This window comes from Typopeltis vanoorti, chromosome 23, assembly GCF_054136105.1.
Source record: "Typopeltis vanoorti isolate ZY-2024b chromosome 23, IOZ_Tvanoo_1.0, whole genome shotgun sequence".
Lineage (NCBI taxonomy): Eukaryota > Metazoa > Arthropoda > Arachnida > Uropygi > Thelyphonidae > Typopeltis > Typopeltis vanoorti.
In genome coordinates, this window is record NC_143571.1 from 75,314,614 (window position 1) to 75,340,860 (window position 26,247).

At 37.5% G+C, this 26,247-nt stretch overlaps 1 protein-coding gene across 1 annotated transcript in view; it reads right to left on the bottom strand.

Moving 5' to 3' along the window:
- Positions 1-23,072, bottom strand: part of LOC150093997 (uncharacterized) — a 61,262-nt gene extending 38,190 nt beyond the window's left edge. The window contains exon 1 of the mRNA XM_090412933.1: positions 22,562-23,072. Within this exon, the coding sequence (XP_090269059.1) occupies positions 22,562-23,072 (511 nt within the window). The remainder of the gene's footprint in view (positions 1-22,561) is intronic.
- Positions 23,073-26,247: the final 3,175 nt, after the last annotated feature.

Genomic DNA, 26,247 nt, shown 5'->3' on the forward strand with positions numbered 1-26,247 from the left:
GATACCACTTAGAGTTGAGACCAATGATTGTAGTATATTATTACTAACAGTAATTCATGTGACAGTGAGGTTGAAGTCATCTGTTGTTAGGTGGAATTTAACAAAATCAATTACATAGTGGGGTATTGTTACAGATCTGGTGGATCGGTTGCTAGTGACGAAGAAATGCATCACCAAATAGAAAAGATGAGAGGGAAAAGAGTAATCATAATGGGAGACTTTAATTATCCAAATATTGATTGGGTAGCAGTAGAATCTCATGAGAAGAATGAAAATGAATTTATTGAGCTGTTGCAGGACAACTTGAGGTCAAAGAGTGTTAGATTTAATTATGGTCAGAGGGTGTTTCAGTTAAAGATGCAACTATTCTGCCTCTGGATCACATGACAGTGATCATGGAATATTCACTTGGAAGTAACCAAGTTTATGAATGTTGCATTCAGAAAATCCTTTCCTTCATGCTTAAACAGTGATCACAATATATTATGAAACTTACGAAACAACTACTGTGTTAGAGTAAAACTTTAGTTTAATATATTATTATTCCAGGCAACTCCAAGGAGTCGACAGACTAATCGAGGGAGGCCCTAACATCATGTCAAGAACAACTATTCGACATTCACACAGTATCCATCATACCTCGCCTTGAACTCATTCACGGTCATAGCACCCACAACAGACTCTGGCAGCTTATTCCACTAATTCACCACTCTCCAAGTAAAAAACATAGCTCTAACACCCCTGCTAACCACATTCTTGCCCAGCTTCCATGTATGGTCCCTAGTCCTCCCACCACCAGTCCTATTCTCAAAAATATCTTCTGAACCAATCTTATAGAAACCCTTCAGTAATTTGAATGTCTCAATCATATCACCCCTTTTCTGCCTATCGAATTTCTGCCAATTTTTGCAACCCACAAATCTTCAACCTGTTCTCATATGGTTCATTCCACAGACCTGCTATCATCTTGGTCACTTGTCTGTGGATCCTCTCCACCTCCTCCCCATCAAGAAGAAACCCTGGAGCCCACATCTGGGCACAGTAGTCTAGATGGGGTCTTATCAAGGCTCAATACAGAGGAACAATAACTTGTTTGTCTCTGCTTATTAACGTATTTTTCAGAAGCCAAGTGATTTGATGAGCTGATTTAGCCACTTTTGCAATGCCCTAAACTTCAATTCCCTATCCACCAACACTCCCAAATCCCTGGCCTCATCAATCTCCTGGAGTACAGTTCCACCAATGTGATATACTGCTGCTAATCTTTTCACCCCAAAATGCATAACCTTACACTTTGCCACATTAAATTGACATCCATTTTCCCTAGCCCAGCCCTACAAACTATCCAAATCATCCTGCAAAATTTTGACATCCTGTGCACTCATAATTGCTCTACCCAACTTTGCATCATCAGCAAACAAGTGAACACTTCCTCTCAGATCCTTTCCTATATCATTGATGAACAAATTGAAAAGTAGTGGTCCAAGAACAGAATGCTGCGGCACACCACTAGTCACAAGCCGTCTTTTGGACTCAACTCCTGAATAAACCACTCTCTGGTATCTCTCCATCAACCACCCTCCTATCCATCTCACCAACCCTATATCCATCCCCATCTGCTCCAGTTTACTGATTATAGTTCCATGTGGTATCCTGTCAAAGGCCTTGACAAGGTTCAGTAGAATCACCGTAAACCCATTACTCCTATCCAGTTCAGCTGTCACTGTGTTATAAAACATGAGCAAGTTACTGAGGCATAATCTACCCTTCACAAAACCATGTTGTCCCCCATACAATATCCCATTTTCATCTATCCAATCCTGTATTCTTTTCTTTACTAATTTCTCCAAGACCTTGACAACGATTCCTGATATGCTAATCGGTCGGTAATTTACAACAGCAGTCTTGGAACCTCCTTTATGCAGTGGAACAATTTCCCCCTCTTTCCACCCCCTCCGGACTAACCCAGACCCGAGACTCAAATTAAACGAAATAGCCAGGGGTACTGACAATTCTTTAGCCGCTTCACGTATGACATGAGCTGGTATATTATCCAATCCCACAGATGTACTGACATTGAGGTTTTGCAATAGACTACTCACCTCCACTTCATTCACCACAATTCCCGTATAATCTATTGGTTCATTCATTTCTACAATGTCACCACCTGGATGATATATTCTTGCAAAGTGCTCGCTCAGTAACTCAACTATATCAACTGATTCGGTTACCTCCCTACCATCGGCATTCTTTAAAATCATTCTGCCATATACATTTTTTCTTTTACTTGCAACATATCGAAAAAACTGTTTAGAGTTCTCTTTAGCCTACATGGCCAATTTTCTTTCGTAATCCTTTTTTTGCTTTTCTTACCGCACTCGTTACCCTTCTGGCCTGCGCTTTATACCGTTCATGTGCCTGCCGGTCACCTTATTCCAGCTCAAGCTTAATGGTGTTATTATCCATTTAACCCCTACTTGATTTATTATTCGCACTCTAGGTATACAGTCAGCCATTGCCTCCTACAAACACTTCTTAATCTCTCCCCATGCACCATCAACACCAGCCCTTGCAGTTTTACATGCCATGGCACTGAACCAATCAAACTCCTAAGCTTGTCATACTTACCAGCCCGATAATTCCATATGTACCCTGTCAGACAAATCCTCAGATGCAATTACTAGGTCAAGCATTCTCTGACCCCTAGTATTTTCCATTACATGCTGTCACAGATAGTTATCCCTTAATAACCGCATAAAATCCAATTCCTTCCTACCGTGTGTCCTCTCCTCACTCCAATCAATGCTACCATAGTTGATATCTCCCATAATAATTACCCTCCTTCCACTCATTTCTTCTATTTGTTTGTGCATACTATCTCCACCATCTTTTCCATCACCTGGTCTATAGCAGCACCTTGTATATTTTGTTCTGCTAGCCACAATCTCACACCAAATGGTCTCAAATGTGCTCTTTTCTCTATCCTGCAATTCAACTTCTATTCTCCTTGGCTGCAGCTCATCAGCTATCATCAACAATACCCCTCCCCCATTTTATTCTCCCTGTCATTCCTGAACACACTATACCCATCACATTCAATCCCACTAGTTATCATCTACGGTCAGCCATGTTTCACTAATGCCAATAACCTGTGGTCTGGAAGTGCCAACCAAGGCACTTCCAGACCACAGGCCAAAAATTCTTCCTTCTTGTTCCTAATACTCCTAGCATTAGCACTTTGACAGGATACCACATGGAAGTGTACATGAATTGCAGACCCCCATCAGCCCCATCCCTACCTTGATGCCTTATACTAACTATCCCATTCTGATTTGTTGTCCTTATTCGCTCGGTCATATTATACTCATTCATAGACTCAACTGCCACTAGCTATATCATCTACAGTCAGCCATGTTTCACTAATGCCAATAACCTGTGATCTGGAAGTGCCAACCAAGGCCAAAAATTCTTCCTTCTTGTTCTTAATACTCCTAGCATTAGTGTACATGAATTGCCTTATACTAATTATCCCATTCTGATTTGTTGTCCTTATTCACTCAGTCATATTATACTCATTCATACACTCAACTGCCTCCCTAAGGTCTGTATATCTACTCCGCCCCCTTTATAAATCCAGTTTCCCTAATTCTGCACATCCACTTCATTCAACAACACTATTTCAAGTCTCCTTACAACGAATCCATTCAAATGCAAACCATCCATCTTATATAGATCCTTTCGCCCATCGAACTCACTCCACACCACTCGTCGTGCATAACCCACGCATAAAGTCATTTGCAATTTTGGCCCTCCTCCTAAACACTTCACTGTCATATCGCAGAAAAAGACTAATCATCGTAACTCTCTCACTCTTTTCTTTTGCTACCTCAAACAATTCATTCAGGTCCTCTATCATTTCCATTTTATCTCCTTTCAAATCATTCATACCTGCCACAACTATCATTTCTTTCACCCTTTCCTTTTGCTCTCTAATAGACACTCACGTCCTTGATGGTCGCACCAGGTTGGTACGATTTTGTCAAATCCTCTACTAACACACCTCGTACTAACGAATCTCCATACAGCACTCACTCCTTCATTTTGTTTACATTCACAATCATACTCTTATTTTTCCTATCATACTTTTTATTATTGGCTGGTACACTCGGTAGACATTTGTGCATACGCTCTAGCTGCCGCTTTGCTCTATATATTGCTCCGCTCAACAACGTGATCTCACTCATTGCATCTATCTCATCTTTTTTATTATCTGTTAAACCATTAAGTTGCTCTGTATTAATACCATCATTCGCACTTTCTACATTCACGCCTTCACAGTTCTCTGGTACAACCTCATTCAGGTCCTCTATCAATATCTTATCATATCACTATTTTCTTCATTCTGAAATATGACAAAAATATCACACTCACGACCTGAAATACACTTTAATTCCTCATTTTCCTTACATTTTCTACACACATTCATTATCATCATCTAACCTTACTCCAACCGCTCTTCGTAAAGCATACATTTCGCAGATAGTACACTGAATAATCTCCTTTATATTACAGTTATTGAACAAAGATGGCGAACCATTATTCCTAACCGCCATTTTCCTTCTTACAAGAGCCATGTGCTCACTTCTATCGTATTTTATCAAATGAATAATTGAAACACCAAAAACACACAAACAGACACACTAAGATATGCAAAGCAAACAAAACTACATAATATTCAAGCAAAATTGTCAATGATAACTTAAAATAACACATCTTATTAGGAGCTGTCAACAAACACTACAGACTATGAATCCCTCTAGCGGCCAACGAATGAATATAAACCAAAATAAATACTTGATGTTTCGACCTTCACATTAATCTGCATGTTACTCTCCAGCTTAATTTAATTTTGTAACCTAATAGATAATAATAATAACAGGACTCTAGCTTTGATGTAGTGAGGTTCTTTTTTTTTTTTCACCAGAGGTCAGGTTAATAATTTTAACAGTTGATCAGTAACTTTAGCATACTGTGTAGATTGTAGTGCAGCTTGTTTCTTTATATATGTCTAACAGATAAGCTTAGATGTTGATGGTTATTCATGACTTATTTTTCACAGTATTAACAACACCACAAACACTTTTATCAACAATTATGTTTTATTAACGCTTATATTTCGCTGATTTTCAACTCAGCATCATCAGAGCACAACACACTTGTAAACGCAACAGTGAGTGAGTGAAACAACATAATTGCAAAAGACAAAAGATCTAAAGTCCTATTTTTTGGTACCCTCTAACGGGGAAAAAAAAAAAAAAAAACAGCAGCAGTTATCCAGGAGTTTTTCTTAGGAAAACCGTCTCCCAAATTTTTGGCAAATTAATGCAACCATATTTGTTAAGGTTGGGAGAATTCTTCAAAGCCATTGCTGACTCAAAAAATAATCTTTCAGATCTATAACGACTCCTAAATAGCACATTCGTTTTCCTCCATCTAATCCTGTGTGAAGGAGTGTCCAAAGCGTGGTCTGCCAGTCCCGACTTGCCATAGTAATAGTAGCGAATGTATCTTTCATGTTCTTCCAGGCAGATGTTCACTGATCTTCCTGTTTGCCCATAATAGGCCAAGTCACAGTCACATGGAACTTCATACACTCCTGGGTGTGCTAAAGGGTGAAGTTTATTCTTAGGCAAGCGGATCAGAGTTGCCAACTTGACATGAGGTTTGAAAGTGGTGCAAAGGCCATGTTTCAACAATACTTTGGCTATATATAAACCTACATATAGCCAAAATAACTACATATAAACTGGCCCGGCATTTAGTAAAGTCGCTTGCCCCCCTTACTGGCAACTCCTCTACTTTTGTAAAAAATTCAATCCATTTCAAAACACCGGTTAAAAATCTAATCCTAAAAGATTCAGACATAATGGTTAGTTTTGATGTCACCTCCTTATTTACCAATGTACCACTTATAGACACTCTTGATTTAATCAAGTCTAAATTTCCCCCAGATATTTTTGAATTATTTCAATTTACCATGAATGCAGGTTATTTTACATGGGGGGGGGGGGAATTCTACAAACAGATTAATGGTACTGCTATGGGTTTCCCCCCCTCTCTCCCCTGTTAGCAAATTTTTACATGGAACACTTTGAAAACAAAGTACTTACCACAGCTACATACAAGCCACAAGTGTGGTTACGCTATGTAGATGATGTGTTTGCCATCTGGCTCCATGGACAAGACACTTTGGATGCTTTTGTCACCTACCTAAACAGCCAACACCCCAAAATTCACTTCACAGTAGAAAAAGAATCAAATAACTGTTTACCATTTCTTGACACATTAGTCACCCGCCTGTCAGATGGATCATGATCTTTTTCTATTTACAGAAAGCCTACACACACACAGGAAGATACCTACATAAACAATCACATCATCATCCAGTCCAACAGTATGGCATTTTAAAAACACTTACACACAGAGCCGGAGCCATTTGTTCTAACGATACAGCTCTGACCACTGAACTCCAATACCTGCGCCATACGTTCTTAGCCAACGGCTACAATCCCTACAAAATAGATAAAATACTACATAGGCCCATTACTCTGCCCTCCCCTAATACACAAGAATACAACATGACCACTTCTATTCCCTATATCAGAGTACATCGGAAAAGATAGCCAAAGTATTGTTGAAACATGGCCTTTGCACCACTTTCAAACCTCATGTCAAGTTGGCAACTCTGATCCGCTTGCCTAAGAATAAACTTCACCCTTTAGCACACCCAGGAGTGTATGAAGTTCCGTGTGACTGTGACTTGGCCTATTATGGGCAAACAGGAAGATCAGTGAACATCTGCCTGGAAGAACATGAAAGATACATTCGCTACTATTACTATGGCAAGTCGGGACTGGCAGACCACGCTTTGGACACTCCTTCACACAGGATTAGATGGAGGAAAACGAATGTGCTATTTAGGAGTCGTTATAGATCTGAAAGATTATTTTTTGAGTCAGCAATGGCTTTGAAGAATTCTCCCAACCTTAACAAATATGGTTGCATTAATTTGCCAAAAATTTGGGAGACGGTTTTCCTAAGAAAAACTCCTGGATAACTGCTGCTGTTTTTTTTTTTTTTCCCCGTTAGAGGGTACCAAAAAATAGGACTTTAGATCTTTTGTCTTTTGCAATTATATTGTTTCACTCACTCACTGTTGCGTTTACAAGTGTGTTGTGCTCTGATGATGCTGAGTTGAAAATCAGCGAAATATAAGTGTTAATAAAACATCTTTGTTGATAAAAGTGTTTGTGGTGTTGTTAATACCGTGAAAAATAAGTCATGAATCTTTATATATGTGTGTATACTTCAGATGATGACCTTAATGTGAAGGTCAAAACGTTGAGTGTTTATTTTGCTTTATATCAAACTAAAGTTTTACTCTAACATGGTAGTTGTTTCCATAATTTTCATAATGTTTTCATTCAGAAAAGGTTACATGCTGAAATACAAAGAAGGTAATTATGACCGACTTAGGAGTATACAGAGCTCAGTGGAATGAGATGGTTGCTGGATGGGAAGAATATCGACAGTGCATAGGAAGCATTTAAACAATACTTAAATGATGTGATATCAGAATGTGTCTTGCAAATTTGAAGAATAAATAGGGTAGGAGTCAATAGGATGTGTAATCTTATTAAGCAAGAGATTCATAAGAAAAGGATGATGTGGAAGGAACACCATATGTGTATAAGGATGATGTCCATTATGAAAATAAGCAGAAAGCTAGAATAGTCACAACTGTTGTACAGAAAGCAAAGCCCGAATATGAGAAGAAACTGGCACTGCATGCTAAAGACAAACACAAGAATACTATCGATATGCTGCAAGTAAAAGAAAGAATATGAAAGAATAACTATTCTAAATGCAGATGGTGTCAGCGTTACAGTTGCAGAAGAGATTGTTCAACTAACGAGTGCCAATTTTGTTAAAAGCAATCAACCTGGTATAGGCAACAATGAGCTCATTGCTACCTCTTCACTAGATGAAGAAACTCAGATGTAATGATGAGGTATTAGAGCTGTTGCATGAACTGAATAAGAATTCAGCAATAGGGACTGATGGGATATCAGCACGGTTGCTAAAAGAGGGTTCAGCTGAACTGGCTATTCGTTTGACCAGGCCATATAATTTAAGTCTCAGAACAGGGAAGATTCTGCAAGAATGGAAAGAATGTATGGTAATCCCATTGCACAAGGGTAGTGCAAAGATTGATGTACCCAACTATCGACCAATCAGTATATCAGGAGTGGTGGTGAAGATTTTGGAAAAATTGGTTAGGGCTCGCATTCAGAAGTGGGTTGACAGTGAATCTCTGGGTTTATGAAAGGAAGGTCATGTTTTAGCAGCTTGATCATATTCTATAATAATGTTACTATTGAACTACACAAGAGGAATGAATACACCATGATACTTTCGGATTTTGCTAAGGCTTGTGAGAGAATACAGCATGGTAAACTGCTGCATAAATTGGAGAATATGGGTTTGGATTATAAAATATTAGTGTGAATAAGAAGATGAATGATTGACAGATATCACGAAGTGGTATACGGGGATGTGAGTGTGCAAGATATAAAGTAGCTAGTGGTGTACAACAGTCCGCACAGTTAGCCTTGTGCTCTGCAAGTGGCTTGTGCTCTGCAACCGTATGTCTGGGAAAGGAGAGTCCTGCGTTCGATTCTCATCGCCGACATGAGGAGCTAAGGATCTTTCTTAGACATAGCCAAGTTAGCCAGTCTTGGGCATGGACTGCAGGATTTTTCTCCCCAGTTTATCTGGGGTTTTTCCTCCTGTAAAGCAGGCAAACTGGTCTTAAGAACACAACGCTTCACATACAATTACACATGGTTGAGCGTGGGGGGTAACAACGCCACCTTGTAGTGAGTTATGAAATCCAAAAATGGGAGGCCAAGGCCCTACATGGGGTTGTAGTGCCAAAGAAGAAGTGGTGTACCACAAGGATCAGCCCTTGGTGCACTGTTTTTCAATCTGTACATTAACGATAATGGGAAGGATTAAACAAAAGACAAACAGCTATTTGCTGATGATGATGATGATGCAAAGATAGGTGTGCTTGAGGATCAAAGACATGAAAGTTATTCCTAAGTTTGCAAGATTTAGAGAAATTATTCGTTCTCCTGGAGCTCAAGCAATTTATATTCATGGAGTTTTTCCTTGATACGGAACCAACTTCGAGCAACTAAAAAAAGATTTAGCATCTAATATTCGGTCTATTTTAAATCTTGAAAGAAGGATTTCTGCTACTCTGGATGACGAATTATTGGATATCTTTCTACATGCCTCTAAACAATCTTTAGCCAGTTCTTATGAAAGACATTCTCTACAGACTGATGAAAAAATATGAATCATTATTCCGTAAGCAAAAAATAACTTCTGCAACACTCGTACTAAAAAATGGGTTGTGCATATTTCTGGACATCTGCCGTCTGATACTGAAACTAGTGTTTTGGCTAAAGAATATGATTTTGCTGTGATGCCTAAATGCATCCCATACCTTGATTTTTTGCATAACATTGAATGGAATATGTCAGGACTTTCAAGTGAAGATGCTAATAAAGTGCACTTTGACGTTGCTTCTTTACTTTTGAAGAGCAAATTATCTCCATGTAAATTATCTAGTGCTGAAACTTGTACACTGTTTTCATTATGACAAAAGAACAATATATCTATTTTGGAAACGGATAAAGAAAAAGCTGTAGTGGTGATGGATAAGGCTGACTATGAGAGGAAAGACTGCCTTTTACAAGATACCTCCACTTATCAAGAAATTAGCTATAACCAGTGATGAGCTATAAGGGGTTCGCGCGAGCCCTTTGTTAAATGTTTCTCAAATTTGCGAGTCCCTTGTTGTTTACTTTATTTAAAAAAAAAAAAAAATTTTTTTTTTTGAAACATTAAGCGAAAACTCATACAGTAACCTAACAAAAATCGGTCTATTCGGCAGTGTACAGATTACTTGGAATTATTGTTTCAACTCCTTTATAATGAATGCACCCAAGTTCAAAAATAAAATAAATGCATGCGCTATCTTTACCCTTCTCCATTCTGGTAGCCTATCATATGGTAAAACCAGTAGCCAATGAAATGTTTTATAAAAGATTATAAAAGATTTCATTCTTATGTAAAATAAATTAACACAGTTGATTGTGTGCAAATATTTCATGTTTAGATCATGAAATATTTGTTTAAAAATGATAACCTTTAGAGGCTGATTGTTCTCATACATTTTGATTGGAATTTGTACACAAGCTGTATTAATAAAAGTTTTTGTGTGAAATACAGCTCACCACTGGCTATAACCCTACAAAAACACAAATTAAACAATCAAATAAGGCACTTTATGAAGTTGTGTTAGTTGGGATCAAAATACTTTGGACAAGATGTGCACTCATTTTTGGAAGAACTCCTCGTTTATATGGCTTCCCAAAAATTCATAAAAAAGGGTCATCCAGTAAGACCCATCGTCAGTTGTACTGACTCTCCCACCAATAGAATTGCTAAATTTCTGCCATGTTTATTATCTGCCCATACTGGACAATCCAGATCATTCATCAAGAATTTGACACATTTTGAGAAAATCAAGGATATTGAAATACAAGATTCGGATTTGTTAGTCAGTTTTGACATTGTTTTCCCTCTTTACCAACATTCTGTTATCCGATACTGTTAATTTATTATATAATGATTATCCTCCTGATGTTGCAAGGATTTTTTGAATTTGTTACAGAATCAGGTTATTTCAGCTGGAAAAACAAGATCTATAGACAAATTGAAGGCAATGCCATGGATAGCCCTCTGTCTCCACCTATGGCAAACTATTTTTTGAACCATCTAGAAGATACCTTGTTCTCATCCATTCATCCCCAACCCTCTCATTGATTTCATTATGTTAATATTTTTGCTGTTTGAACTTGAACGTAAAACTTTCAAAAAGCAGATCAATAGCCTTCATCCATACATTCAATTCATCATGGAAAAAGAAAAGGCTGGTAGTTTACCATTCTTGGATATCCTTCTTACATGCACAGCCTTTGATAATTTATCAACCAGTGTTTATCGAAAACCTACCTTTACTCGCAGATACATTCATCAAAAGTCTGTTTGTAACACCTCTCAAAAAATTGGTGTTATCAAGTCTATAATTAATAGAGCACATAATGTGTGCTCCTATCCTTCCTAGCTTACAACAAGAACTTCTCACTATCAAAACTTTAATGGAATTTAATGGTTACAACCTTAATCAAATCCAGCAGATAACTGACTCCTATATTCCACCACCTCAGGATTCTTCAACAGACCACAGGATTCCAATCTCTTATATTTCTGATATCTCTGAACTGATTGGTAAAATTCTGAAGAAGTATCATCTTATTTCCACATATTTTCCTATCAACAAAAGATCTCATCTCTTGCCATCTACAAAAGACAAACTGTCACCTATATCATTAGCTAGAATTTACCAGATACTTTGTGAATGTAATCTGACATACTTTGAGCAGACAGGCTGTTCTGTGGAAAAAAGAATTAATGAACATCAATATTATATTAAATACATGAAACCTCAAAAGTCTGGTCTGGAACAACACTAAATGTATGCTCTCCTCAAAACTTGAACAGTCTGGTCTGGTACAATACTAAATACAGTATCTGGTGGGATGAAGCTTGTCTTCTCCATAGAAGCAGTTTTAAATATGAACGTCTTTTCAAAGAAAGTTGCAAAGCCCCTTTACATCGGCCAAATCTGAATTGGAATGATTGTCTCTCTCTCTCTCTCTCTCCCCCTCCCCCCCAAAAAAAGTTTGTGACATTATCATTTTATGTAACCATCAAAAATAGTTTTTAATATTATTATTTATTAATATTAATTTCTAGCAAGCAGCAACAGTTTTTAATTGGTAAACCACCAAGTGCTGTAAGTACCTTGTATTCCCGTTTCTTTGATTTGCTTGTTTCTATGCACTGATTATGACTGTTATTTTTATGAAATATCTGTACTTTCATTTCATTAAAGTTAATTACTGTGGTTAGTTGTTGTTTTTAGTAGACAGGAAGTTGAAGTTCAGGGACCATGTAGCAAAGATTGCAAATATAACTCAAAAGATAATTGCAATGCTGAAACAAACGCATATGTAAAGATAACTATATCGCTTTGTCTTTACAAGGCCTTGATAAGATCTCATTGGGAGTTTTGTGTGTAGGTCTGATGTCCTGGTTTTCCCTGTGATTCTGATACAGAGGAGTGCAAAGGAGATGTGAAAAATGATATCAGAATTGTAGAATACTGATTATGAAGACAGATTGAGAATTTGAAGACTGCAGACACTTGCAAACAAAAGAAAGAGGGGTGATATGATTGAGACTCACAAACTTCTGAAACGATCATACAGGATTTCAGTTGATGTAATTTTTCAATTTATGAAGTGTAGGGACAGGACAAGAGGTCATCTTTGGAAGCTGAGAATGAATGGCACTAAGAAGGAGGTGAGAGCTAGATTTTTCTCTTATAGGATGGTGCATGATTGGAATGGATTGCCATTGGATGTTGTGCAAGCACTGTGAATGAATTCAAGAATAAGTATGATAGCTGATGGGTGTAGTATGTCCTCTCTCGATGAGTCACTGACTCCCTGGAGGTCTCTATTAATAATAATAAATTATTTTCTATATCATTTACATAAAAATTAAACAGCAGTGATCCAAGCACAAAGTACTGTGGTACACCACTAGTCACTTGCCATCTCCTGAATACTGCTCCTCCGTATACTACTTTTTGGTATCTGTCCATCAGCCACCCTTATGTAGCCATTCCTATTACCCAACTCAGTTGTCACTATTATAAAAAGTTAGTAGATTACTAAGGTATGACTGACCCTTCACAAAGAAATGCTGCTCCTTATAGAGTATCACATTCTTGTCCACCCATTTCTGACTTCTCTTTTTGGCCATGTGTTCCTTTTACCATCACTCCTAAGATATTGATTAGTCTATAATTTGCTACAAGAGACTCAGATTCTCCTTTCAACCAAGAAATTATTTTGTCCTCCTCCTATATCTACATGGAAGAATCTATATCCCTTGGGACTTTGCCAGAGCTGAGACTTAAACAGCCTAGTCAAAGGCATCACCAATTCCCTTGCATATTCTCATAAAATGTAAGCCAATACCCCATCCAATCCAATCACGGCTGTATTTGCATTCAGATTCTGTGAAATCATGTGCATCTCCAATTCATCGACCTCTGTTCTCACATCAGTTCTTGTCATCTTCTCTTGAAGATGATATTCCCTTGCAAAGTGGTCACTCAGTAGCTCAACACTTCTATCTGCCTCTGTTACCACTCTACCAGCACTCATTAAAGTTGTCCTTCCACAGTCATTCTTCCTCCTACTTGTCACATAAAAAAAACTCTGGGATTTCCTTTCACCTGCTTGGCAGTTCTTCTCATAATCTGATGTTGCCCTCTCTACCATGCTGGTCATCGTTTCTTGATAAACCCTTGTACTGGTCACTTTTCTCCACTTTTTTTTTTTTTTTTTTTAGAAGCTCATGCTTAATAATACTACTCATCCATTTAACTCCTACTTGAATTACACTCCTGACCTCAACAAGTTCAGCTGAATTAACCCATCAAAAATTTGTGAGAACAGATATTAAAAGATCAACTACAACCTAATAAGTGAGGCAGCCTAATAAATTTGTGAGAATGATATTACAAGATCAACTGTGACCAAAAGAACTGCTATAACATGTCAAATTAGGATGTTATGACTTTTGTCCATCTATTACAATTTGGACTGTTTCATTTACTCATGTTTTGTACTGTAACTAGGAGCTGTGCTGTCTAGTGAAGATACTGGTTTGTAACCAAGTGGAATATAAGCCAGTTAATAAATATCTTTACATGATTTATTGTTTTTTGTGTTGTAATTTAAAAAAAGAGATGAATAATGCTGAATATGTAAGCCTGTCTACAAAGTTGCAATGTGGCATTTAAAATTTAGACTCTGCCAAGCATCTCACATAGACCTCAAATCTCATCTAATATCTAGGAGAATAAGCATGGTTCCACTAATATATGACATAACTTCATTCTCTACACTCCAAAGTGCAACATTAATTAATATTAATGAGAAGCCTCACGTTGGAGGCTTAATGGAATGTAAACGGCACTCGGAAAGGATTAAAACTGATTTTATTACTTCCAATATTTCATCTCAGTCCCTGAGACATCTTCAGGGATTAGAAAAAACTAATGTAACATACACTCAAATACAACACAATACCAAGCTAACCACACGGGTGACTCTAAAATCCTATCTACGAGGATTGTTTGAAAAGTTTGGTAAAAAAATAAGTTAAAGCACGTATTTTTTTGGAAAAAATCACCTTTATTTCTCAAGACAGTCTCCACTGATGTCTACACATTTGGTCCAGTGAGTTTCCAATTTTTTCATCCCATCTAAAAAGTAGGATTTGTCAAATTGTGCAAAATATTCATTGAAAGCCTTGATGACATCCTCATTCGAAGAAAATTTTTTCCCGAGGGTACGCCAACGGATTAAAAAGTTGCCCCAAGCGGTATCGGGTGCACACAGCACGTGAAGAAATAAGCGGTCAGAAAAAATAAACGCTACAAAGCAAGACTCACGTGTGGAGAATGCCACACGACGGGTGAACAACGAGGGTTACAGAAAATGCTGGTAGGCATAAAAGGGTTAGGAAGCCCCCCCCCTCCATGAGGCTCTTTGGTTTTTGCAGTAGTGAGCATCTAGACCAGGGGTCGCCAAAGTTATTTGCCCGTCGACCCCTTCAAAAGTTTCTTGACTTGTTATCGACCCCCTATATTTTACTATTACATAATTATAATAGAACAAGCAAAAAAAGATGCTTATGTGACTTTTTAGATTGTTTATTTTATAGTTACAGTGTTTATTGTATGTATAATATAGTATATATTATATTACTATTACTACTACTATTACTATCACTAGTAATATCACTGGTATTACTAGTGATATTAATAAACTACTGTATTAATATCACTGGTATTACTACCAGCACTGCTCAACTCTTCAACATAGAGAAGTTTAGTTCGTGAATGAATAACGATTGAATTATAATATGTATGTTGATGAATTTTAGAACATTAATGCTCACTTGTATGTCGATGCGCAAAAATGAGACTAGGATCGAATACTTGTAAGTATCACTAAATAAGAACCACACACGTGTTGCAATCTCACTCCCACTGTGTCAGCCGACAGGAACCACAAACATCCGTTTATTGGTAAATACGTAATTTTGGTCTACTTGATTGGCCTCAGTAACTATTTTCATGACCTTACTCCATCTTACAGGTCCTATTCATGGACCTGTAAGATGAATGTACTGATCCCACGATTCACTCTTAATTGTGTTGTCATTACCTCCATGTCTTTTGTCATGGAGGTAATCCAAGTTAACCGAATTAAATATTACCCATACAATGATGTTTTATATTTTTCTGTCGACCCCCAACAATGTCATATCGATCCCTTTGGCGACCACTGGTCTAGACGAAGGATCAGCAGGGGAGCTCTGCTCGGACTGCAGATAGTGGCAGTTGGAAATGCTGCATATTAGTTGGAAAGGTTACGTGCCCCAAACCTTATGATGGAAGAATATACCTCTATACAGATGACAGGCAATCCATGGAAAAGCTCAGTGTCTCAGTAACAAACTTCACGGAAACAGATTCGCCTTATTCCAACAATGTCCCTGGAATAGGCTTGATATGCTAGCAACATGTGGACCTACCAATGATCAGAGAAATCCCTGCCTTAACACCGACTGAGAGGAAACAGCTTAAGGAACAAGAGCCGAAGGAACAAGTATAAGAAAACAATGTGTACGGTAAAGTTGAAATTCTTTGTCTAGTATTGTGTATAAGGATAAGAGATTAATTGTAATTCGAGAATCAAGCACTTTGATTAAGATAAGACAGGACTATAGCACGTTGATAATAGTTAGGAGAAAGTGATATATTTCTTGAATGTGTTCAATTAATATTTATGTCTTAAAGGGTATTAAGATGGCCTAATTTGAGTAATAAGTTAACACCTGAAGATTCATGTTAATATCGTTGTCTAAGACTGCCAAGGTTGTTAATCTTATTTGAGAAATGTTTCTTTGATGATCTTATTTACTAGGGATGCATGTCAATTTATTTCTCTAGCATTGAATTGATCTTGATTAAATATTCTTTGTGTTGTATGATAACCAACATGTTTAATAAACCTTTTGCTATCTTTAATCCAAATGCCTGTGTTTAGAATGCGATGCACCACTCACAAAAAAGCACGAATCTAAGCGGGAGGAAGTAGGTTGTAGTTTAGGTCACGACTGCAAATCAATGGTCATTAGTGTACATCTATAAATTCACTTCTTGATTAAGAATTCTCTTACTTAATCTAAGGGTTCTAGGTGGCGCAGCGTTAAAAAATAAATTTTCCCTGAACTTTAAGAAAGGCAAGACTTCAGAGGCTTTGTCACCTTGGATTTGGCTCGACCCTGAGACGATTCCTTTGTGTTTCAATGATTCCACGTGACACCCTAGGAGAGACTTATTGTGCAGTACATAAATTAATTAAATTTAAGAAAGTAGGACACAACACCATGAACTGCATCTAACTCAGCTTTGATCTGCACGGCCGTCTACTTCTTCAAATAAAAGTGTTTTTTCACTGCATGAAACTAATTTTTCTCCATTTTTATGAAAAATGCGAACACAGTCATTTTAAATGTTTGCCAAATGAGAACTATGCATCGCACATGGCTAAAATTTTGCCAGGGGTCATGAAAAAGATGATATGTGCGAACACTGTCATGAATGATTGAATTGTATCGCTGTCTCTTGGAATTTTACCAAACTTTTCATAGGTGGTGCATCCTCTATGGGCGATTGTAGGCAGCCTAGAATGTAAGGTGGGATCTCTGATGATTAATGTTTCCTAAATATTTGGAAGTTTAATGCAACCATATTTATTTATATTTGGTTGATTTTGAGTGCTGCTGCAGATTCTAAAAATAGTCTGTTTTGAATTTACTGCAGTGGGTTCAAAAAAAGAAAGACTATTTTTAAAATCTACAGCAGCACTCAAAAATCAATTGAATCTAAATAAATACAGTTGCATTAAACTTCCGAAAATTTGGGAAACATTAATCAGAGATCCCGCTTTATATTCTAGGCCACCTACAATCGCCCCTAGAGGGCTCGGCACCTAGATAGGACTTAGAATCACCATGTGGTTAGCTTAGTATTATGTTGTATTTGAGTGTATTTTACATTAGTTTTTTGTAATCCCTGAAGATGTCTCAGTGACTGAGACAAAATATTGGAAGTATTAAAATCAGTTTTAATCCTTTCCGAGTGCTATATACATTCCATTATGCCTCCAACATGGTCATCACAGCACTTCACATCATGATGACAACACAGAAGCCAACTCATACATCCAAACTAAAAGTCTATTCAAATCCTTCTGAAAGGGATTAACATCAGCAGTGCAACTTAAAATTCTCACCAACCTTGCACTATCAGCAAACAACTCAAGATCTCCAGTCAATCCACAAGAAACATCATTAATTAATAAAGTAAACAGCAAAGGCCCAGGAAAAGAAGTCTAGTGTACAGAACTGGTTACCTTCCTTTTCTGAGACACTGTCCCAGTATACACAACTTACTGTTATCATTTTCGGCTAATTTCCAATCCATCTAATCAACCTATTATCCATTTTATGCAGCTTGTACTTACAATCTGTCATGTAGTAATGTATAAAATGACTTTGCAAACTTCAGGAATATTATTATTATTAACATCTGACCTCCATGGAGTTAGAGACTCATCATGGAAGGTGCACACTATTGCACACAATGCTCATCCAATCATGCTTTAAACTGATTAAATGCATCTACATTCAGAACACACTCAGGCAATGCATTCCACTCACCATCCACTCTCCATGAAAAGATCTGCTCCTCACTCCTCTTCTTACATCCTCCTTAAACAGTTTACAGCGATGGCCTCTTGTTCCACCACTCTCCCATTCTATGAAAAACTATCATCCATGTCAACCTGATAACAACCCCTGACTAGCTCATATGTCTCAATCATATCCCTCCTAATCATGAGGCTCTGCAATTTACATTATCTCAATCTGTCCTTGTACTCCACATTCCAAAAACCACTGATCACCTTTGTGAATCTTCTGTGGATCCTTTTCAATATATCTTTGTAACCAGTGGTGGGATTCAAATAATTTAATAACCAGTTCGCTGAGCGAACCGGTTCTGTCCATGTGTGGTCATATCATAAACTTTTATAAACAATAGTATAATAGATAATAATAGTATAATTTATCAATAGTATAAGCACTGTGCTTATGCTGAACATCAGTCAGAAAGTACATTTCTTCACTTTATCGATACTAAATGAAAATTTCTTGTTGAATTAATAAATGGCATAGGCTATGCAGATTAAATACAATAAAATAATGTGTACGACAAACTTGTTTGTCACAGGAAAGTTGTTAAAAAAAAAAAAGGAGTTTTTATCACAAGTTTTTCCACGGCTTCCGAAATGGGCAATAAGATAACCCTTGAAATCTATATTTCTATTGGTTCATTGTGTCCTAGCTTCCTATTAGTTTTACATCAGGGAACACCAGCGCACTCATAATATCCAGTGGGATTTTTGGGCATAACACAAAGCTGAAACAAATGACAGTGTGTCACCCTTTGGTTGTTTGGCCCTTTTTCTCTTTACGTTATATGTTTGTTTACTGAAATAACAAACGCTAGGGAATAAAACTGTAGTATTTATCAAAGGTATAACGAGTATTCTGAAATGAATAAATAAATATTACAAGCATAGTTCCGTCTAATTTTTTTCACCTATGGACGGAAAGAACATTACTACGGGCTCTTAGAATACGCTGTTGCGCAGATGAACGTTAGAAAAGAGTAAGAAATGTAAATTTGTGATTTCCACATTGGACGGCTGCGAAGGCCTACTTTAAAGAGACCCCTGATTACAAGTGCCATTTTAACCAGTTCGCTGAAATCAACAAAAAATTAGGTATCGGTTCTGCCGAACCGGTGCGAACCGGCTGAATCCCACAACTGCTTGTAACCATGAAAACCCAGTGACCAAATCTATGCACAGTAATCCACTCTTATTTTTTCATTTATATTTTGCTTGATCAAGGCCTCATATGATATATGAAGCTTTGATCAAGGCCTTATACAATGGCATCATGACCTCTCTGTTTCTGCATATCCAGGTCCACCATATTATTGATATTATCTGATGTGACGTCTTCACAACTAGTGCAATGTGGCCCTGAATTTCAGGTCTGTCCACCATCATTTCTAGATCTCTCATCTCCTCTAAAGTTTCCCCACCAAGTGTATACTTTGCATCCCATCAATGCTTACCAAATCTCAAACATTCCACTTTGCGACATTGAACTGACAATCCCACTTACCTGCCCATTCATGCAATCTATTCAAGTCCTCTTCTAAGGTCTATACATCCACTTGACTCTGCATTCCTTTCCCCAGTTTTGCATCATCTGCAAACAGTTGCATATCGCTAGTTAAACCCATCCAATATCATCAACATACAAATTGAAGCAATGCACTATATGGTCCCAAAACTAACCCGTGGTATACCACTAGTGACCTTTCTCTTTCAGCCCCATATACAACTTTCTAATACCTATCTGACAGCCAGTCACTGTTTCAATTTATTTACCAGCTTGTCGTGTGGCAGTCTGTCAAAAGTTTTTTCAAAATCCAAGTACACCACTGTATATGCATCTCCCGTGTCCAAGGTATTCGTCACCTTGTTATAGTACATAAGCAAGTTAGTGAAACATGATCTCCCCTTAACAAACCCATGCTGATAACCACAAAGAATACTGCTGTTATCAACCCATTTCTGTATCCTACTTCTCACCAATCTCTCTCCAGTACCTTCACCACAACTCCAGATATACAGACTGGCCTATAATTTGAAGTTATAGCCTTATTGCCACTTTTATGCAGTGGAACAATTTTGTCCACCTTCCACTCCCTTGGAACCCATACTGTTGCTGCAAGACTTTTATTAAACAGGGATGCCGATGCTACTGTCAAAGACACCAAATACTATTGGCAGTGGGCGATAGATGACATTGTATGTGTCAATGGTAGTAGTGTCAATGAGTCTCTAAGGACTCCTTGTGGTATCATGTAATAATAATATTGAATATTCTGAACTAACACATTTATCACCTTATCATAAATTGTAAATTGATTACTAAAACCTTCCCTTCACACATCTAAGCTTCCATTAATTTTAACTCACACCAAACAGCTTTAAAATCTTCACATCTATTACTGTGTTCAACTACTACTCTGGAAGGATTCTTCTGCTATCACTAACTGCACTCCCGACCCCCCATTTTCACTTTCCTACACTTCCAGAAAATTCTCTCTCTCTCTCTCTCCATTTTTATTCCCAATTGTTTGTCTTTTTTTTTTTTTACTGTATATTTATGTATAAACTGTTGTACCTCTACCTTTGTTGTGTCCTCTTATTTACAGTACTGCCCAGGAATACTACACATATAAAAGTAAATCATATCATATAAAAGTAAATATATACAAGGGACATCCAGAAAGTAAGTTCCGATCGGCTGTCAGAGAATCAAAAACATACTTACAAAAAAAACTTTATTGAAAATTAAAGTAGACATCTTTCACTAATTTTCTCCTTAATTTCCACCACTGTTCAGACACTTATCATAATGGGGCACCAAGAGTTGTATACCTTCGTCATAGAAGGTTGCCACCTGTGATGCAAACCACATATTGACTGCTTCTTTGACCTCATCGTCGTCTTGAAACTGCCAAGGAAAGATTTCAGATGTTTGAACAGGTGAAAGTCGCTTGGCGCGAGGTCAGGACTATATGGGGGATGATGGAATTGTTCCCAGTCGAAGGTGGCAAGAAGTTGTGCTATGCCGGCCATGTGTGGGCAGGCATTATCATGAATCAAAACAATGCCCCTGGTAAGCATGCCACGCTGTTTATTCTGGATTGCCGATGCAGTTTCTTATGGGTTTGGCAGTACATACTTGCGTTTACTGTGGAGCCTTGACCCAAGAAGTCTACCAGCAAAATTCCTTGTCTGTCCCAAAACAAAGTACACATGATTTTCTGAGTGGAACCCATTGATTTCAATTTCATCTTGACTAGTGATGAGGTGTGCCTCCACTCTATCGACTGTTGTTTGGATTCAGGGGTTGCATGCGACACCCAAGTCTTGTCCCCGGTGACAAGTCTGCTAAAGAAAGCATCGCCATCCTCATGGTAGCATGTCAAGAATTCTAATGCACTGCCCAGCCGATTCACTTTGTGTTGTTCTGTGAGCAACTTCGGCATCCAGCTTGCACACAATTTCCAATAATTCAGTTTCTCCGACACAATTTCATTAAGACATGAACGTGAAACTTATGGAAATTGCAGAAAGAGTGGCATCACAGTGAATCCCCTATTCTGTCGAATCATCTCTTCAACCGAATGCACCAAATCATCAGTCACTAAAGATGGTTGCCTGCTCTGTTCATCATCATACATACCGTCCTTCCTTCATTAAAAGGTCTTATCCATCTTTGTACCAATGAATCACTCGTTGCATGTTCTCCGTAAACCTCAATAATTTGCCGATGAATTTCAGCTGCTTTAACGTTCCTTGCATTCAAGAAAAGGATAACTGACCTAATTTCACATGTGGCGGGCGATTCGATTTTCTTAGACATTATAAACACACACCAAGAAGCATACACACTGCAAGAATGTCTGAAAATGGCACCAACAGCTTGCTAAAGAATCAATAAACTCAGCAAGCATGCGCACCATTGCAATTGCAGGGCTGCAGCGAAAAGCTTTAAAAATGGAACTTACTTTCTGGACGTACCTCATACTTAACCTACAGATTCATGTTGTAAGTCTACACTTTTCATCAAGTTGCAGTGATAAATGTTGTTGAAGCAAACAAGGAGGCCATGAAGCCAGTGTATTATGTCTATTAACTGTGATGTTCTTCTGGAGAGTTTGCCTGTTTTACAGGATGAAACCCCCGAGTTTCTAGGAGGAAAACTCTTCTATTTTTAAATGATACACAGATGCCACAGTTGATCACATAAAGTATATGGGTCACAGTTTGTACAATTCTAGTTCACTGGATAAACTATTACCCTTTTTATTTTATGAACAACAAATAATAGTGCTGATAAAACTTTAACAAGGCTTTCTCAAAAAGCAGCCAGATAGCATTCTATCCAACTTTAAGAGTTACATGTGTGACATGGCAAGAAAATAGACTAATTAAACAAAATTAAACATTACTTATAAATATGACAAAATTCATTGTTAATGATATAAATCATTACTTACATTCATCTTTAGTTTTATATTGCCATTTTGTAGATCTCTTGTTTGTAGTATCATAGTTCTGGGTGCATGAATCTTGTTTATTACCTTGCTGATTGTACAGGTTTTTTTGTATGACATCCTTAGAATATGATGAATCACATACTTGGATTTCTTTGGTATTGTATTTTTCAGGAATTCTAATGGTATAATGTTCACATGACTGAGTAAGAAAATCACATGGCAACATTTCAGATCTACAGCTAGCATTGCTTATGTCATTTATCACAATATTTATATTTTTATCACTGCTGTAATTGTCGATATCTACAAATTCTGGATTTTCAGCACCCTGTCTTGCATCACTATATATATCATCATCACAAGAAAGTTCTTTATGGGATTTACATGCCATAAAAGCAGTACACTCAGTTTCACAGCAGCTTTCTTCACATGAATCCATGCCAATTTCACAAGAGATTACTTCAGGCACAGCACCCTGCATTTTAATGTAAGACATGTCTTGTCTTGGCATTTTTCAATGTTCAGATTTTCCAATATAAAAATGTTTACGTGCGCTAATCATATTTAATTAAGTGATGAAGGCACCTGCCAGAAATAACATCGACGATTAATGTTGTCACATATACATAGAGTAACTTATTGAAATACATTGCGAATTATAATATAATATAGAAATAAATATTCTATAACTATGAAAATGCTATAATTTATTAATAACTATTAAAAATTATTCTCCAAATGTGAATTAGGAACATGGAAACAAAGATAGTGATAGTCAGAGAGAGGGGGTGCAATATAGCAACTAAGAGCAAAAGGAATGGTGTTGGCACAATGGCCTCAGATAGTGGCATTGCCATACCCCACTCTATGAGACCATTGTGCAAGTTGTATAAGAAATAAGCTTATAAATTAAAGATTCCAAGAAATTATATACTGGTTTAATCCTTTATCCAAGCCAAGTGTAAGCAAACAAGTTTGTACCCGAACTATTTTCAGGACTAGCACAACTCGTATATAGAGGCTTATGACTTCACATCACTTGCCGTAGTACCCTATAATGCAAACCACATATCCTTATGGGTATGTGGTTTGCTACCCAGACCGGTTTCGACCTTTGTTAAGGTCTCGTCAGATAAGGGATTAAACCAAATAATAATTTCTTGGTATCTTTAATTTATAGTATAACCAAGTGAAAAAACTTCCAATAATTTAGCCACTGTGTCCATGGGTCATAAAGCATAAGTAAAAATTGGTTAACTTGATGGGTCAATATTGCTCCAGTCACTGTTACACTCTGATAATTCTACTGCATCACCCACAAAAAAACTAACCTCCTGGCTTCTTATGTTTTCTCTAATTCCTGTATGATTGATGTGGCAACCCCCCACCCCAATGCCTTCTTTACCTCTAGAAAGAGGACAGAAGAATGACCCAATTCGAACAAAAAGTCTCCTGGTTGTGATGGCATTCTCCAACTATCCTAAAGGTGTGTGCTAGAGTTAACTTCTATTAGATCTATGTCACCTTTTTATGCTTTCATATTTTATTTAATCCATGTACAAATCATTCCTTAGAATGACAAGACCTTATCAAACTACTCCCCAATTTCCCTTATCTCGGTTTTCTCTAAAAGAATGGAGAAACATCAACATTCAACTTCCATGTTGCTTTGAAGATGATTAATGATTGACAATATGGATTCAGCCAACGTTTGCAATCAACAGGAATCTGCTTACCTCTATTACCCATCTCTGGACAAATACCAGAAAAATTTGGCGAGTCTCGAGTGGTTGCTGTTTATACGTGAGTGGTCTGAAAAGTTCTCGCCCTTGACCATAGATGGCAACAACTATCGGATGATTTTTTTTTCTAAGTTGGTACATCTGTCATAAGCATCCATGTGAAATTGCAAGTCATTCTATCTAGTAGTTTGTTTTATACAGCTGTCTGGAGCAAAAGCATTGTCTGTATCCCTTCAAATGGATAAAATTGAGTATCGTGCAATTATAAAATTCTTTGTAAAAGAAGGTTTAACACCAAAAGAAATTCATTCAAAGTTCATAAAAGTTTATGGGCACTCTTCTCCTTCATTTTCGACAATTAAGAAATGGGCTCCCGAGTTTAACCGTAGCCGTACCAGCCTTGAAGATGATCCACATGAAGGACGTCCAAAAAGTGTAACACCACCAGAAATCATTGATCAAGTGCACGATACGGTATTGGATGACCAGCAAGTCAAAGTGTGTGAAATTGCTGAGACTATAGGAATTTCAAAAGAACGTATAGTATATATTTTGCATGAAGAATTGCAAATGAAAAAGCTTTGTGCAAGATGGGTGTAGCACTTGCTCACAGCAGATCAAAAATGCACTCGCATGAAAATCTCTGAACAGTGATTGGAATGTTTTAACAAGAATAAAACTGATTTTGCGTGTCGATTCTTTACTATGGATGATACTTGGATTCACCATTATGCACCAGAATTCAAACAGCAGTCAAAACAGTGGACAGAAGCTGGTTAAAAATCTGGTTAAAAGATCGGAATAATATTCCCCGGTTGTTCAGCACCAAAGAAGACAAAGTTCCATCAGCAGGAAAAGTCATGGCATGTGTTTTGGGATGCTAAAGGCATTTTGTTTATTAATTACCTTGAAAAGGATAAAACAATAACCGGGAAATATTATTCCAATCTTTTAACCAGATTAGATGAAAAAATTCGTGAGAAAATACTTGGTTTGCAGAAAAAAAAATCATCTTTTATCAGGACAATGCACCTGCACACAAAGGTGTTTTGGAAATGGGAAAATTAAGGGATCTACACTATGAACTGTTGGAACATCCACCCTATTCCCCTGATTTGGCTCCCTCTGACTTCTATCTCTTCCCAAAACTAAAACTCTTCCTCGCTAGTCAGCGTTTTTCTTCGAATCAAGAGGTGATTGCAACTGTAGAGGGGTATTTTGCAGATCTTCCCGAGAACCACTACAGGGACTAGATAATGGCGCTGGAGCATTGCTGGTTGTATTAGTCTTAAGGAAGATTACGTTGAAAAATAAAAATAATTTTGAAATTATAAATTTGTTTTTTCATTATTAGGCCGAGAACTTTTCAGACCACCCTCGTATCTCCGAGGCTTTTGACAAGGTTTGGCAAAAGGGTTTATTAAGTTTCCATCATTTGGTCTGTCCCATGACTTCTGGAAATGGACTGCCAGCTTTTTGACTGAATGAGATCTCTCTTCCTGGGATTATCATAAACCCTCTCTTCGCATGAGCACATTACAACTATCGATTCCATAATATACAAAAAATTGGAATTTCTCTGTTGCTTAAGGCATTACTCTACCTCGATTAAACAGTTATTAACTCCATACAAATCACAAATTTGCCCAAAAATTGAACACTGCTCTCACATCTTGAGTAGCACCTCTAAATGCGCCTTAAAAATATTTGACTCAATACAGAAGAGAACAATTGGGTTGATTAATGACCCATTTCTCACCAATTCACTTCATTTACTTTCACACGGGTGTTTAGATTCTGTTGCTTGCATCTTCTACAAATACTTCATTGGTCAATGTTCATCAGAACTAACATCAATAATTCCTCCACTCTCTGTTAAATCCTTTGAAACACATGCAGCACCTAGCAACCCCCCCCCCCCCGTTCTGCTCCTTCTGTCCTCTG